Source organism: Micromys minutus (assembly GCF_963924665.1).
Source record: "Micromys minutus genome assembly, chromosome: 10".
In the NCBI taxonomy this organism is placed as follows: Eukaryota; Metazoa; Chordata; class Mammalia; order Rodentia; family Muridae; genus Micromys; species Micromys minutus.
Window position 1 is genome coordinate 41651904 of NC_137979.1, and position 15908 is coordinate 41667811.

The 15908-nt window shown below is 46.4% G+C and overlaps 1 protein-coding gene across 1 annotated transcript in view; it reads right to left on the reverse strand.

Moving 5' to 3' along the window:
• The window catches only part of ACSF2 (acyl-CoA synthetase family member 2), a 38296-nt gene extending 36267 nt beyond the window's left edge, over window positions 1-2029 (reverse strand). The window contains 1 exon segment of the mRNA XM_080922429.1: window positions 1895-2029. Coding sequence (XP_080778555.1) covers window positions 1895-2022 — 128 coding nt within the window. The 5' untranslated portion in view covers window positions 2023-2029.
• Window positions 2030-15908: the final 13879 nt, after the last annotated feature.

A 15908-nucleotide genomic window follows, 5' to 3' on the forward strand; every position in this document is an offset into this window, starting at 1 on the left:
GTGTGCTGAATATTTGAGATGCCTAAGAGGGAGGCTTCTGCAGAGGAGAGTAGGGTACAAACCAGATACTTAGTTTGGAAGGATGTAAACGTGAGAAGAATGGGAAGAAGTTGGGCCAAATACCCAGAAACTATTTTTTTTTCTCTTGATAAATGCGTATCTTCTGAACATAGTTTCTCTGAGGCCTGAGTCTGAAACCCTCAGAGGACACAGGCCTGAGGCAAGTTAAGTGACCTGCTTTGTTTACACAGGAAACTGTCAAAGGTCAGGAATGCTGGGGCTAGGGGAAATGGTCCAATCGGTAAAGCAACTGCTGTTACAGTCAGAAGGAACTGAGTTCGGATCCCCAGCATTCACACAAAAGCTGGACCTAGTGGCTCAGTCACCTGTAACTTCTCAGTGCTAGGGGCTGGGGGACAGAGAAGAAAGATCCTAGCCATCCTAGCAGAATCAATGGGCCCTGGGCTCAGTCAAAGACCCTACCTCAAATAGTAAGATAGAGATAGGTGAAGGAAAACAAACTTACCAGTTGCCTTCACCTGCACTTAAAATACAAATGCATGGACACCCAGCCATGGCCCCTAGGTCTCCTCAGGAAACAAGGCAGAGAGATGTTAAAGTGCTTCACAGGGGCTGAGCATGTACATCAGTGCTAGAGTGCACCTCTCTCTCTCTCTCTCTCTCTCTCTCTCTCTCTCTCACACACACACACACACCTGATTGTTTCCTGCAATCTGAGAGTTCCAGCCAAAAAGACATCTTCCAACTTGTCTATCCAACTTCTCAGAGGTGTCTTTTGATCGGGTGCACGGGGTTTCTCTGTGTGGCCCTGGCTGTCCTGGAACTTACTCCATAGGCCAGGCTAGCGTTGAACTCTGAGACCCCGCCTCTGCCTTGAAGTTCACACCACCCCTTTTGGCTTTAGTAGTGTCTTTTAAACCTGGTTTTCAGATATATATTCCTCTTTCCACTGTGCCTCCATTCTTCCTTTCCACACCCACAGCCCGCATAACAAGGACAACAGGCTTAGTAGCTTGCCAGACTGTGTGGTAGAGCAGGATATTCTATGTGCATCCCTACTGGATGCGGAAGAAACCACCATTCACCTTGTTGCAGGGCCAGCTCTCCCAGCTAGGCCTTTCTACAGCAATCTCCTTCAGTTCCCTCAGTGTCTGGCCAAATTAGCTTTATTTAGCCAACTCCCTTCTGCCAAGAGAGTTTTTTCCCCAGACCTTGCACTTAATACGGATGAAAACGGGCAAAAATGGGCCTAGTATGGGTAATGACTGAAAGCAGAGAAGCCGGGGTGGTGGCGCGGGCCTTTAGTTCCAGCGCTCAGAGGGCAGAGGCGGGCAGATCTCTGTGATTTCAAGGCTAGCCTGGTGTACAGAGCGAGTTTCAGGACAACCACAGCTACACAGAGAACCCGGTCTCAAAAACTAGAAGGTGGAGGTGGTGGAGGAGGAAGAAGAAAGGAAGGAAAAGAAAAGAAAACAAAGGGAGAAAAGACCTGCTATACTCAGTGCCCTGAGGACTCCCAAACAGTCCCCAAGTTTTTCACAGTAGTGAATACAGCTGAGGGAGTGTATTAGCAGTGTTCCTCTCTATTCCTAGGGTGTGCTGTTTAAAAGCCTACACTCCTGACCCTGTGTACCAAATGGGACGCATACAGAATTCTGAACTAGAAGTTGAACTCAGCCTGGGACTCCTGTAGCTACCAGCAGCACCCCCGGACCTCAGGCAGGCCGGGCTTTCCCCTTTGCCGAGGGGGTAGGGTAGTTTGCGTGAGAGCCACCCAGAGTGGGGTGAGCCCCTGCCAAGCTCTGCAGAACTCCCAAGTTCCCTTCTCCGGACTACCCTGCCCCCTCTCTTTTCGGAGAGCAGCTCGGGGTACCTGAGAGCGCGGAAACCCTGCAACTCCGAGTTCGGCCAAGGTCTAGAGAGCAGCGTCCGGGGCCCCCGCGCCCCCAGGCTCGCGGCGCACAGCCTCCCAAGGCGCAGCATCTTGAGGTAGACAGCCATGGCTCGCTTCCGCTGTGAGTCCGGCCGAGAGTAAACTTTGAAAGCGAACGGGCGGGAGAGAAGAAGTGGGCAGGGAGGCGGGAGGGTCTCTCTGCCTATGGGGTGAGGAGGACTGGGTCTCCGCAGGGCGGGGCGGGGCGGGGCGAGGCGAGGAGAGGCCGGGAAGTGGCGACTGGGTCCTGGCCACCTAAGCGTGGGAACTGCAGCCCTTCGAGCCCGCCCTCGAAGTACCGCCCCTGTCCTTTCCCCCCACCCCCAATCAGGGTTCTCAAAACCCACTCTGCAGCACAATACAGGGCCTTCCTACAATTATCGTTCTAAAGTTGGAGGGCCTATTTCATAAACGGGAGACCAATCAACAGTCTACATAGAGCTAGATGACAATGCCGGGACTGGCTGGTCCCACGTGCCCAGTAGTGCTTGAGTCACGTGGGAACTTCCCCTGTGGTGAGCTACAGGCCAAAGGAACCTGAGACCTGCCAGCTGGAATAGAGAGCCTCTGGGGAGAGGAGAGGCAGTCGGGACCTAGGAGTTTGATGGGTAAGCCTCTCTGTACTCGGGGACTGAGGACCGAAGTGCTAGTTCGGCCAGAGGCAAAGAGTCAGCTTTAGTTCAAACTCGCATCTCCCGTGGCATCCTCCCCATGGCACTCCGAGAAGAGTAGCAGGTAGACAAGATTAGGTGGGATCGGGGACGGACGAGTCTATTGTATCCTAACGTCCCTCTTTCTGCCCTCGCTTGGGGCCTTAAACAATGTCCTAAGCTGCTCCCTAGGCTCCAAAGGACCCAGACTTTGTGACTCAACCCAATAGCTCTGCCCTCTGGAATGTATTTCAACATGTAATCCAAGGAAGATGGGCTACCAGATCTAGAAGAGGTGACCGCTCCTTTCTAGGTCTGGGCACTGGGTAGCCAAAGATTGACACACTGGTCCTCCACCTAGCTCCACGTTGTCCTGAACGATCTGTTCTGGCCGAATGGCTTCATCTCTCTTGAGTTGGAATGAAGAAAAAGCCAGGCAGGGTGGAACAATTGGCTGAGGGTGGAGGTTGGCCTAGTGAACCTTTGCCTCAATCTGGTTCAGCTGGGGTCATGAGTCCTGCAGCTACTCCCTCTTTGATCGCCTGCGTGACCAGAGATCTCTCTGGTAGCTTTTTGGAGAGAATCACTGTTCCGTTGGAGAACAAGTCAAGAGGAGAGACTTTGAAAAGCTGGGCTTGAAATTGCACGATGCCCTCCAAATCAAGTTTATACAGTGGTTTCAGAAGGCTAGGCTCAGAGAAAGAGGGGTGCTGACTGGTACTCCAAATTCAGGATCCAAGCCCTGCCCAGAATGCTTGTGGTTGACCCTGGACAAATCGTTGACCCCTTCTGGATAAATAACTGCCCTGGCAAAATGGAGGGTTCATTCTGGTTCCCAAGACCCTTTCTTTTCCTGACTAGTCTCTGAGTGAGTCTTGGGGGAGGGGGAACTATGGGCTAGCCTGGGGAAGCCTTTATCCCCTTCCCCTTGTTTCTCTGATTCAGAAATGGACTCATAGACGGGCATGGTGTCAACCACCTGTGATCCCAACCAGGGAGATAAAGGCAGGAGAATCAGGAAGTCAAAGTCATCTTCAGCTACATAGGGAGTCTGTGGCCAGCCTGGGGAGACAGACAGAAAGGGGCTCCTAATGTCAACATCAAGTAGCATTTTTTTTTTTTTTTTTTTTTTTTTTTTTGAGATGGTCTCATATAGCTCAGGCTGACCTCATTCTGTATAAATCCTAGGATGGCCTTGAACTTTGATCCTCCTGCCCCCTTTTGTCTTCAGGAATTACAGACTTGCACCACTGCAGCCAGTTTTATGTGACTTGCACATGCGCACTGTACACACACACAATGGGGATAGGACAACTTGCTGAAGTTTGTCTCTCCTTCCACTATGTGATCCCAGGATTAAACTCAGGTCTTCAGGCTTTGCAGGAAGCACCTTTACCCACTGAGCCATCTCATGAGCTCCTACTGTTGCTATTTTTTTGAGACAAGGTATCATGAAGCCCAGCCTAGCTTCAAACTTACTAAGTAACTGATGTTGGTCTTGAATGCCTTATCCTCCCAACTCCTGCTCCAAAGTGCTGAGATTTTAAGTCTGCCAACATGCTCTCCCATGTCCAAAAATTCTAATCACAGTAAAATGGGCATAATGCTACTAGCCTTGGAAATTCTTAGTTGAAATGATAAAGGGGGGTGGGTGGTCGAGGAAGAGAAGGAAGGAGGTAGAGGCCAATATTCTTATAAACTGTGTGTTGCGGACCTGGTGGTATAGATATGCAATAGCAGCTACTCTAGAGAGATTGAAGCAGAAAGATCAAAATGTCAGTGCCTGACTGGGCAATTTAGAAAGATGCTGACTCAAAATAAAAGATAAGCTGGGCATGGTGGTACACACCTTTAGTTGACAGGCAGATCTCTGAGTTCAGGGCCAGTCTGGTCTACACATAGAAACTGTGCCTTGAAAAACTAGGGGGAAAAAAGTGAAAATGAGAGGACTTGTCTAGCGTACTAAAAGCCCTATGGTTACTGCCCAACACTGAACACACACACACACACACACACACCACACCACCACCACCACCACCACCACCACCACCACCACCACCAACACCACTACCAACAACAACAACAATGATAATAATAAAAAGCAACAGCTAAACTGTAACAATAAGTAAAATACAATAAATTAAGATGTCAGCTGCACATACAGACAGAATCCCTTGCCAGTTCCAGGCCAACCTGGAGTACATGCTGAGACTTTGTTTCAGTAAATATATAAGGCTGGGTGTGGTGGCGCATGTCTTTCATCTGGCCACTAGGGGAAGAGGCAAGCAGATCTCTGTGAGTTCCAGGCCAACATGGTCTACATAGTGAGTCTCAGGCCAGCATGGGCTACACAACCTGTCTCTAAATGAATAATAGATAGATAGATAGATAGATAGATAGATAGATAGATAGATAGATAGATGGATGGATGGATGGATGGATGGATGGATGGATGGATAGATAGATGGATAGATAGATGATAGATGGATGGATGGATAGATGGATAGATAGATGGATGGATGGATGGATGGATAGATGGATGGATGAATGGATGGATGGATGAATGGATAGATAGATAGATAGATAGATAGATAGATATCCCATCTGAAAGGTAATAGTGGGTAAAGGGAAGGAATATGGCTTTAGATTTTGGGTTGGTTTGGTTTTTGGGTTTGTTTTTTGTTTTTGACACAGGGTTTCTCTGTATAGCTCTAGCTGTCCTGGAACTTGATTTATAAACCAGACTGGTCTCGAACTCACAGAGATCCTCCTGCCTCTGCCTTCCAAGTGTTGGGATTAAAGGCAAGTGCCACCACCACCCAGCTGAAATGTTAAACACCACGACCAATGAAGCCATTAGTAGAGGGTGTTACAGGGCACAGCCTTCTGAGTGAAGAGCTGCCATCTTCATCGGATCAGACTTGTGGACTCGAGGCTGTTGACTTTGGAGTTTCCCAAAGAGAAGGGATGGATGGAGAGAGCCATAAGATCCTTGCTTGCTTAGATTCCAGCCACTCCTCCATTTATATGGAATTTGGCCTTAATTGCAGACACGAGCCTGATGTACTAGACTGGAGAAGGTTAACTGGTGGGAACTCTGTACAAGGTGAGTGGAGACTTTCCAGTCTGGTAACTTTAAGGGGAAAGGGTATCACTCATGCTTCCATAAGCATGCCTGTAAGACATTTCAGTAAAGTTATTGGTCCTCCAATGCAGACTTTGAAGGGATCCAATCCAAGAAGGCTTTTCTCTAGGGACAAACCTATTTGTAACCAAAGACACACTAAGAACTAGAATTTAAAAATTAAACACTTGGGCTGGAGAGATGGCTCAGTGGTTAAGAGCACTGACTGCTCTTCCAGAGGTCCTGAGTTCAAATCCCAGCAACCACATGGTGGCTCACAACTGTCTGTCATAGGATCCAGTGCCCTCTCCTGGTGTGTCTGGAGACAGCTACAGTGTACTCATCATATTAATTAATTAATTAAAAATTAAACACTGAGAAGTAAATAGAGAAGATAAAACTGAAGTAGTTAAAACAGTTCAAATGGGCAAAGCATGGAGGTTCATGCCTTTAATCCCAGCCACTACAAAGGTGAGTCTCTGCGAGTTTGAGGTCAGCCTGGTCTGCAAAGAGTCCAGAACAGCCAGGGCTGGTTACACTGAGAAATCCTGTCTCGTAAATGCAAAACAAAAGAAAACAAAAACCCGGAAAGGCAGAGGCAGACTGGTCTACATAGCAAGTTTTGATTCAGGGTTCTCTGTGTAGACTTAGCCAGCCTAAAACTTGCCATATCTCAAATAAAATTTCTGATGAGGTCAGAAAGATAACTCTGAACATAAAAACCACTTCCTAGGCAAAGCCTGATGTTAGACCAGGGACCATCCAGGAAACCACACAGAAAAGTAAGATGCAGAACAGGCAGGCAGTGCCATGCATCTTTAATCCTAGCACTGGGGAGGCAGAGACAGGCAGACCTCAGAGATCTTCAAAGCCAGCCTAGTTGTTGGGAGTCATGCCCACCCCCCATCAGCTAAGGGTTAGCTGAACTGCCTACTTGTACGCCTAGACTCTGGGAATGTTTAGATGGGCCCAGTCACAAGCCCCACACCTGTGTTCCTATTGTTTTCACTGCGTTAAAAACTTTAAAAACTTAAAAACTCCTATTGTTTTTAACTCAGGCCTTTGTAGGATTCTGAGTGCTGTTTGCGGTACAGGCACCGCACCTAGTCTACACAGTGAGTTCCAGGACAAGGAATACACAGAGAAAACCCCATCTTCAAAAATCAAAGGGATGGGGATTTTAGGGAGAGAGTAAGATATAGTGACATATATCAGTAATCACAGAACTCCTAAGGCAAGTGAAGGAAGAGAGGAGGTGAAGAGAGGAGGCTCTCCCAGAAGCTCAGCCAGCTAGTCCAGAGTATGGATTCCAATGCCAGAACATGATTTCCCACCGGCTGACCTTCCCCAAAGCTATACAGTTTAGTACCTCAAGCACATGCCATCAATTAGGGTAATTAGGAACTCAACAAAGTGGAGAGTAGAACTGACTTCTGGAAATGGTCCTCTGACTACCACATGAGTACAATACTCTACTCACATACAAACCAAATGGAATACACAATAAAAAGAAATTAAAAAAAAAAACCAAGCAAGTAGTTCAAATAAAGCCAAGCATAGTGGCTCAGACCTCTAATCTTAACACTAAGGTTCTGCACAGAATTTCTCACAATAGCAAAGGCAGGAGCTTACAAAATGTGAAATAATCACATGCTATTTTATTAGTCATATGCAATATTATTCAGCCTTAAAAAGAAAGGACAGGCAGGATGTAGTGATGTGCACTTTTAATCCCAGCACTCAGAAGGCAGAGGTAGATGGATCTCTTTGAGTTCAAGGCCATCCTGGACTACATAGTTCCAAGACAGCCAGGGCTCTGTAGAGAGACCCTGTATCAAAAATAACTAACTAAATAAAGAAGAAAAGAAAGGAAGGAAGGAGAGGGTATTCTGACACATTCTAAAGTGCAGGTAAACCTTGAAGAGATGCTAGCTAAAATAAAGCAGAAATAAAAGGAGAAATATTGTATGAAAGGTTCAGGACTAAGGATGGACCCCCATCACCAGTCGGGTTATCTGCTTAAGGACACAAAGATCAAATCCCTGGAGGAGATCTCCTGTTCTTCCTGCCCATCAAGGAATCTGAGATTATAGACTTTTTCCAGGTTTCTTCCATTGAGAATGAGCTTCTAGGGGCTGGAGAGCTGGCTCAGTGGTTCAGAGCACTGGCTCTTTTTCCAGAGGTCCTGAGTTCAATTCCCAGCAACCACATGGTGACTCACAACCATCTGTAATGGGATTCTATGCCTTCTTCTGGTGTGTCTGAAGACAGCTACAGTGTACTCACATACATCAAATAAATAAATAAATAAATCCTTTTTTTTTAAAGAAAGGAATGAGTTAATGATTACACCACTGCAGAAATAGACTTGGCTTGGCCATTAGACCATGTTCAAGGCTTTTTCCACCATTGTGGACTACAAAAGTCATGTTGTTCCGAGTATTAAGTGCTCCGAGGAGATAGCCACTGCCACCCTATGGCCTATTATCTTGCTAACCTTCCCATTGTAGAGAGGCAACTTAGGGAACAAGATTGGCAAACTGCATGCTGTCCCATGCAAAGAGGACAGGCTGCTGTGGCTCTGTGCTGGTGTGCCACATCTCTGCTCTCAGAGGTAAGGCATGGACATTGTCATTGCCCCCATGCCCGATTGTGGTGGTTTGAGAGAACATGGTCCCCATAGGCTCATAGCGTGTGGTCTATTAGCAGCCTACAATAGGAGAAAGCTTTCAGGCCAGTTCTAAGTTTATTTCTCTATATCCTGTGACAAAGTATGCCATGGACATGCTTCTGTAGGCAACTGAGAACAATGGCAACAAGCTATTCCGCCTTCTGAAAAGTGACAAAGTATCATCTTTATCTCTTTTACTATTTCATGTGTGTAGATGTTTGGCTACATGTATATCTGTGAACCATGTACATGCCTGATATCTGAGGAGGCCGGAAGAGGATGTCAGATCTCCTGGACTAGCCATCATGTGGATGCTGGAAAACAAACCGTTGGTCTTCTGCAAGAGCAACAAGAGCTCTTAACCATTGAGCCATCTTTCCACCCCCACCCACCACCCCATTCTTTGATGGGGTCTCACACTGAACCTGGAGTTCATTGACTCAGCTGGACTCCAGGGATCTCTCTGTCTCCGAGCACTGTTACACCTGGCTTTGGAGGGCTGAATTCAGGTCATCTCTCCATCTCAAACCTACTTAATGTGCGATTTTTCCAGATCCCACATTATGTATCACTAAGTAAAAGAAATTGAAGTAGACATGTGCACTGGCTGGTTTTGTGTGTTCACTTGACAGGAGCTGGAGTTATCACAGAGAAAGGAGCCTCCCTTGAGAAATGCCTCCATGAGATCCAGCTGTAAGGCATTTTCCCAATTAGTGATCAAGAGGGGAGGGTCCAGTCCATGGTGGGAAGGCCAGGGGAAGCAAGCCAGTAAGTAACATCCCTCCATGGCCTCTGCATCAGCTCCTGCTTCCTGACCTGCTTGTGTTCCAGTCTTGACTTCCTTTGGTGATGAACAGCAATATGGAAGTGTAAGCTGAATAAACTCTTTCCTCCCTAACTTGCTTCCTGGTTATGATGTTTTGTGCAGGGATAGAAACCCTGTCTAAGACAATGTGTATATAAAGGCTTACAGAATGGCTGGAAAGAGTTTAAGAGGCTATAGCAAAAGTCAAGGACATTCAAAATCCCTGAGACAAGAAAAGCTTGGAAGCCAACAGAAAAGGAGAATCTCTACCTTGGTAAGATAGAGAGCCCAGGCAGAGGGGCAGTTGAGGCTGGTGGAGGTAAGACTCAAGCTGATGCTGGACCATAGATCAGAGTAGAGCTACAGAATTGAGTCCAACTGCAGAGAGGAGGTGTGGTACCATGGAGGCTGTCATGGTTTGAATATGCTTGTCCCAGGGAGTGGTCGTATTTGGAAGTGTGGTCTTGTTGGAATGGGTGTGTCACTATGGGCATAGACTTTAAGCCCCTCACCCTAGCTGCCTGGAAGTCAGTTTTCTACTAGCAGTCTTCAAATGAAGATATAGAACTCTCAGTTCTTTCTGCACCATGCCTGCCTGGATGCTGCCATGTTCTCACCTTGATGATACTGGACTGAACCTGTTAGCCAGCCCCAATTAAACGTTGTTCTTTATAAGACTTGTCATGGTCATGGTGTCTATTCACAGCAGTGAAACCCTAACTAAGACAGAGGCTTAGGTGCACAGGGCAAAATCTGGTCCAGTAAGTGGATGGATGCAGGTTAACATAGGTGAACAGGAGAACCCATAGAGAGAAGTTGTGTGGGCTGCCTCAACGGTGGGGTCTGAGCAGAACTGAAGCCCCTGAGACAGCAGGGGAGTTCTTTGGCCATCAAATTGGTTTTTTGTTGGTACTTAGCACGTATGTGTTATCTATGTACTATGTGCTGTACCATGCCCATAGAGGTCAGAAGAGGGCATCATATTCTCTGGAACTGGAGTTACAGGAAGTTGTGGACCACCATGTGATGCCAAGAATTGAACCTGGTTCCTCTGAACAGACAGCCAGTGTTAGTATACAGACGTTGTATAAGGTTTCCACAGCAGAACTCAGATCAGCTTTTTATGTTTATTTACAAGAGTCTCATGTAACCTGGGCTGACTTCAAACCTTTAATCTTTTTGTAAGGACTGGGAGGATCATGAGTTCAAGGCCCACCTGAGCTACAGAACAAGTTTAAGGCTAACCAGAATAAAAGGGAGATCATAGTTTAAAATGAGGATGGATGCTATTGTTCAGTGACAGAATATTTGCCTGGTATGGTGCCTGCCCTTAGTTTAGTCCCTAGCACAGTAAAAATGGGAGGAGGAGCTGGGTGGTGGCAGCACAGACCTTTAATCCCAGCATTTGGAAGGCAGAGACAGGAGAAGCTCTGTTTCAAGACAGCTGGGGCCGCACAGAGAAACCTGTCTGAAAACAAAAACAAAATGGGGACATGCAGGAGGGAGAGAGCCAGTGAGAAGACTCAACAGATCAAAGCAACTGTTGTACTCTTGCTCTCTCTCTCTCTTGCTCTTCACCCCCCCTTACCCCTCCTCTTCCCCCTCTCCCTCCACGTGCTCATGGCCAGCCTCTACTCCTCTACTCCTCTTCTCTCTCTCTCTCTGCCTCTACTACCCTCTTAACTCCCTTATGACCTAAATAAACTATTCTGGAGAGAGAGAGAGAGAGAGAGAGAGAGAGAGAGAGAGAGAGAGAGAGAGAGAGAGAGGTTTCCTGTGTTAGGAAATAAAGCACTAAAATATTTTATTACAGTGGGGATGGAATTCAGGGCCACACACTCACTTGGCAAGTGCCCACTACTGAGCTACAAATCTCCAGCTTAATTGTAACCTAATAAAAAAGTTTTATTAGCAGGCCCGAGGGAGCTTTCTCCTTAATGCCAGCCATTAGTAACATGGACTGATGTTCGATAAGGTTGCCACAGTAAAACACATAGAACTGTCCTAGAGAGGATGTCCCAGGACTAAGGGAGCTGAGGCAGACAAGGGAGAGTTTGAAGGTAGCCTGGGCTATAAACCAAGATCTTGTCAAGCAAACAAACATATGCCCTGAGAACAAACGTGTTGTTCATAGCCCCTTGGTCTAGCCTTTGTGCACTGGTCTAGCCTGTGTGCAGGGGCCACTATGTATAAAGCCTTGACTTCTGTCTCCAGAAAAGAGAAAGGGGAAAAGGTAAGAGGGAGATGCAGGAAGCAGTGTTTTAATCTCCAAAGAGACTTAGAAGACTTAGGTCACAATGCTTTTTATTCTGTTAATCATTCCAAATAGATCCACCTACTTACCAATACCAAAACATTCCATAAACAAAAAGCCAGATAAAAGCACTCTTAAAAAAAAAAAACAAAAACAAAAACAAAAAACCCACAGAAGTTTCTGGTTTTCAAACTGAAAGTGAAAATGAGGAACTTGCCCTGGATCTTTGCCTGGTATAAAATGAATCTCATCATAGTTGACAGGAAACTGCAAACCAGGAAGACGGGCTCTGAAGAGATTGCTTTTATTTAGCCACAAATTAAAAAACAAAGTAAAGGCTGGAGTGCAGTTAAGAACAGCTACTCGGGCTGGAAAGATGGCTCAGTGGTTAAGAGCTCTTCCCTGAGTTCAATTCCCAGCAACCACATGGTGGCTCGCAACCATCTGTAATGGGATCTGATGCCCTATTCTGGTGTGCAGGCAAAAGCTGTATACATAATAAATAAATAAATAAATCTTTAAAAACAAACAAACAAACAAAACCCAGCTACTCTTCCAGAGGACCCAGGTTCAATTCCCAGAACCCTCCTGGCAGATCACAGCTGTCTGTGACTCCAAATCTAGGGGATCTGACACTGCCACACAAGACACACATGCAGGTAAAATACCAATGCATATGACATAAAATAAGGTTCAAAAGGAATAAAATAAAGAAAAAGAAAAAAAGTTCAATCTCCACATGGCCCAAATATTGTGAAAACCTTGGTTTTGTAAAGAGAAAAACAAACCTCTTTGTTTGAATGATGTAATTTTTATCTTTCCTTGGTTCAAAGTCAAAAGTTAAGGTCAACTTTGAGGTCTTAAGCAAAGACTGATGCAAGCAAATCTTCTGCTGTGCGTTGGTTCATCAGATATCCAGAACATAATTCATGGTATTAATTATGTATATTGCTGAGTCCTGGTGTGGAGGGAAGAAAAGAAGGAGGAGGAGGGGAAGAGAGGAGGAGAAGGGGCTGGAGCAGTTAAGAACATTGACTATTCTTCCAGAGATCCTGAGTTCAAATCCCAGCAACCACATAGTAGCTCACAACCATCTGTAATGGGATCTGATGTCCTCTTCTGGTGTGTTTAAGGATAGCTACAGTGTACTCATATATAATAAATAAATAAATCTTTTTTTTTTTTAAAGAAAATGTACATTTACACAATGGAACACTATTCAGCTATTAAAACCAAGGACATCAACAAATTTGCAGATAAATGGATAGAACTAGAAAATGTCATCCTGAGTGAGGTGACCCAGACCCAGACAGACAAGCACGGAATATATTCACTTGTAAGTGGATATTAGTCATTAAGTACAAGATAACCATATTACAATTCATAGACCCAAAGACACTGGTCTTAGTCAGGGTTTCTATTCCTGTACAATCATCATGACCAAGAAGCAAGTTGGGGAGGAAAGGATTTATTCAGCTTACACTTTCACATTGCTGTTCATCACCAAGGATGTCAGGACTGGAACTCAAGCAGGTCAGGAAGCAGGAGCTGATGCAGAGGCCATGGAGGGATGTTACTTACTGGCTTGCTACCCCTGGCTTGCTCAGCCTGCTTTCTTATAGAACCCAGGTCTACCAGCCCAGGGATGGCTCCACCTACCATGGGCTGGGCCAGGGATGACTCCACCCACAATGGGCTGGGCCCTCCCCCCTTGATCACTAAGTGAGACAATGTCTTACAGCTGGGTCTCATGGAGGCATTTCCTCAAGGGAGGCTCCTTTCTCTGTGATAACTGCAGCTTGTGTCAAGTTGACACAAAACCAGCCAGTGCTGACGGTAAGTAACCAGGAGGGCTCAAGAGAGGACGCTTGAATCTCACTCAGAAAGGGAAACAATATAGACATCAGAAATGGAGGGAGGGAGTGGGAGAGGGGATGGGAAGAATGGGGAGTGGTGAAGGAAAAGGCTGGGGGAGAGAATGGAAATTGGTGGGGGGCATCTGTGGGACAGAAGAAGTCCCTGGGAGTTGATGGGGTTGGTGATAGCTGAGACTCCTAGCTACTGGGGATATGGAACCTGAAGAGGCCACCTTCTGTAGTCAGGTAGGACTTCCAGCGGAGAGAGGGTTACACCAACCCACCCACAAAACTTTCAACCCAAAATTTCTCCTGCCTGCAAGAGGTGCAGGGATAAAGATGGAGCAGTGCTTGAGGGAATGGCCAGCCAGTGTCTGGTCCAACTTGAGACCCATTCCATGGAAGAGAGCTAACCCCTGATACTATTAATGATACTCTACTTTGCCTGTAGACAGGAGACTTACATGACTGTCTTCTGAGGGATTTCATCCTGCAGCAGATGGAAACAGATGCAGACTCACAACCAAACACTAGGCAGAGTTCAGGAATTCTTGTGGAAGAGCAGGGAAGGGGGAGGATTAAGGGAACCAGAGGGGTCAAGGACACTTCAGGAAGACCTATAGAGTCAACTAACCTGAGCCCTTAGGGGCTTACAGAAACTGAACCAACAACCCAAGAGTATGCAGAGGCTGGACCTGGGCCCCTTACACCTATGTAGCAGATGTGCAGCTTGGTCTTTTATGTGGGTCCTCTAATAACTGGGGTGGGTGGGTGCTGTCCCTGACTCTGCAGTCTGCTTTTAGATCCCTTTCTGCTAACGGGACTGCCTTGTCTGGCCTTGGTGGGAGAGGAGTCCTGTTTCAACTTGATGTGCTGGTGTTAAGGGGGTGGAGGATGGGTGATGTTGGTACCCATCTCTGAGGAGATGGGGAAGGGGGTGTGAAGGCGGTACGGGGAGGAGAGGAGGGGGAGCTACACTCTGAATGTAAAACGAATAAATAATTTTTTAAAGAAAACAAGCAAATAAATAATTCTAATAATATAATCTAAATCCATTCAAATAGATACAGGCTGAGGAATGCCTGTCAAAAAAAAATTCAAGACCTTATTGCAGCAGGAGAATAAACAGAAGCTTTGAGGAGCGTAGTGACATATCAAGGTGACCTTAGAGCTTAGTATAGTGCTGGCTTGAAGTCCTAGCATCCTGCCCATCCTGATCTTTGCCCTCTCCTTGTGTGACACTATTCCTAGGGAGCCATGAGCAAACATCTTTTTGCTCCAGATAGGGAACCAACAACAGGCCGAAATATGGACACCACCAAAGTCCAACTTGGTGTACCATGGGTTTTATTGGGGTTACTTATAGAATCATGGGTGAAAGGTCGGTTACAGAAACAGAAATGACTCACAGACAGCTGTATCCCAAAAGCCCACCCCAACATGGATGACAGCTCGTAAAATCCGGAACCTGGAGCATACTGCACAACCTTCAGGCAATGCTGCAGATATATCTGCTTTTTCCCTGCCCATTCGCCCCTCCCTGTCTGTTAATTCTTATTCAATATTCAGGTCAACTTTTGCTTTTGCTTCTAGAAATAAGACAGAACGTGTAACTCTTTATCTTTTTGCGTTTGATTTATTTCCGTTAACATTATGTTTTCTTCTAGAGTTTCTTCCAGGTAGTTCGATTGGTCTGAGTTCCTGTCCAGCTGCTGGGCTGGTCTCTATTTCTTCCTGGCTGTGCAGCAGGTCTCTGCATCCAGGCAGCTCAGCTTGTCTGAGAGCATTTCCCGGCCAGCATTACTGCTTATATTCCCTTGGAGAAAGAGGGACCTGTTGAATCTGGTCAGTTTAAGAGACCTCCTGAAGCCATGGTCTTGTTTGCTTTCTGAACATAAGGGGCTTCCCTGCAGGGTGGGATGGTCGTCTCTCTCACCCCACCCCCTACCCCCTTAGAATACTCTGTGTCTCCACAGGCTTTTCTAGGGGATCGAAGGCTGTAATCTAGAAACTGCTACACCACAGCTTCTCAAGGGCTGCTGGGATATGTGTTTTCCTGGCAATACCCCAAACAACCTGGAACACACAGGAGTGCACAAGATGACATTTGGCTGTGGCCGGGAGATCAGCACCAGGCCAGTCTTTTGTTCCCAAGAGAAATGCTGCCCATGTTGTGATAGGCTTACCGTCTCCCATGCTGCCTATTCCAGACTTAAGAGATTTAAAGCAGCCTCCCTTGAAGAGAGCACCTGCTGCCCCTCCTTCTCTGCTACCTGACTCCCTGGGTCACACCTCTAAGGGCTTTTATTATACATAGTCCTCAAAACCTAGCACATCACCCTGCCACATCCTCCAAGGAGCCTGTCCTGATTTCACCTCTCCCTCAGCAATTCCTCCTTACCAGGCTGGTGTGAGCCCCTTGTCTTACAATGCATTCACTCCCTTGACTGGATTTAAATGGTCGAGATGCCCGAGTCTCAATTCCCTCTCCTGTAACACCCAGATAGTATTAAGAAGATTGAGTTAAAAAGGAACAATATATGACAAAGGATGTAGTTCAGTAGTATAGTACTTACCTAGAATGACCAAGGATG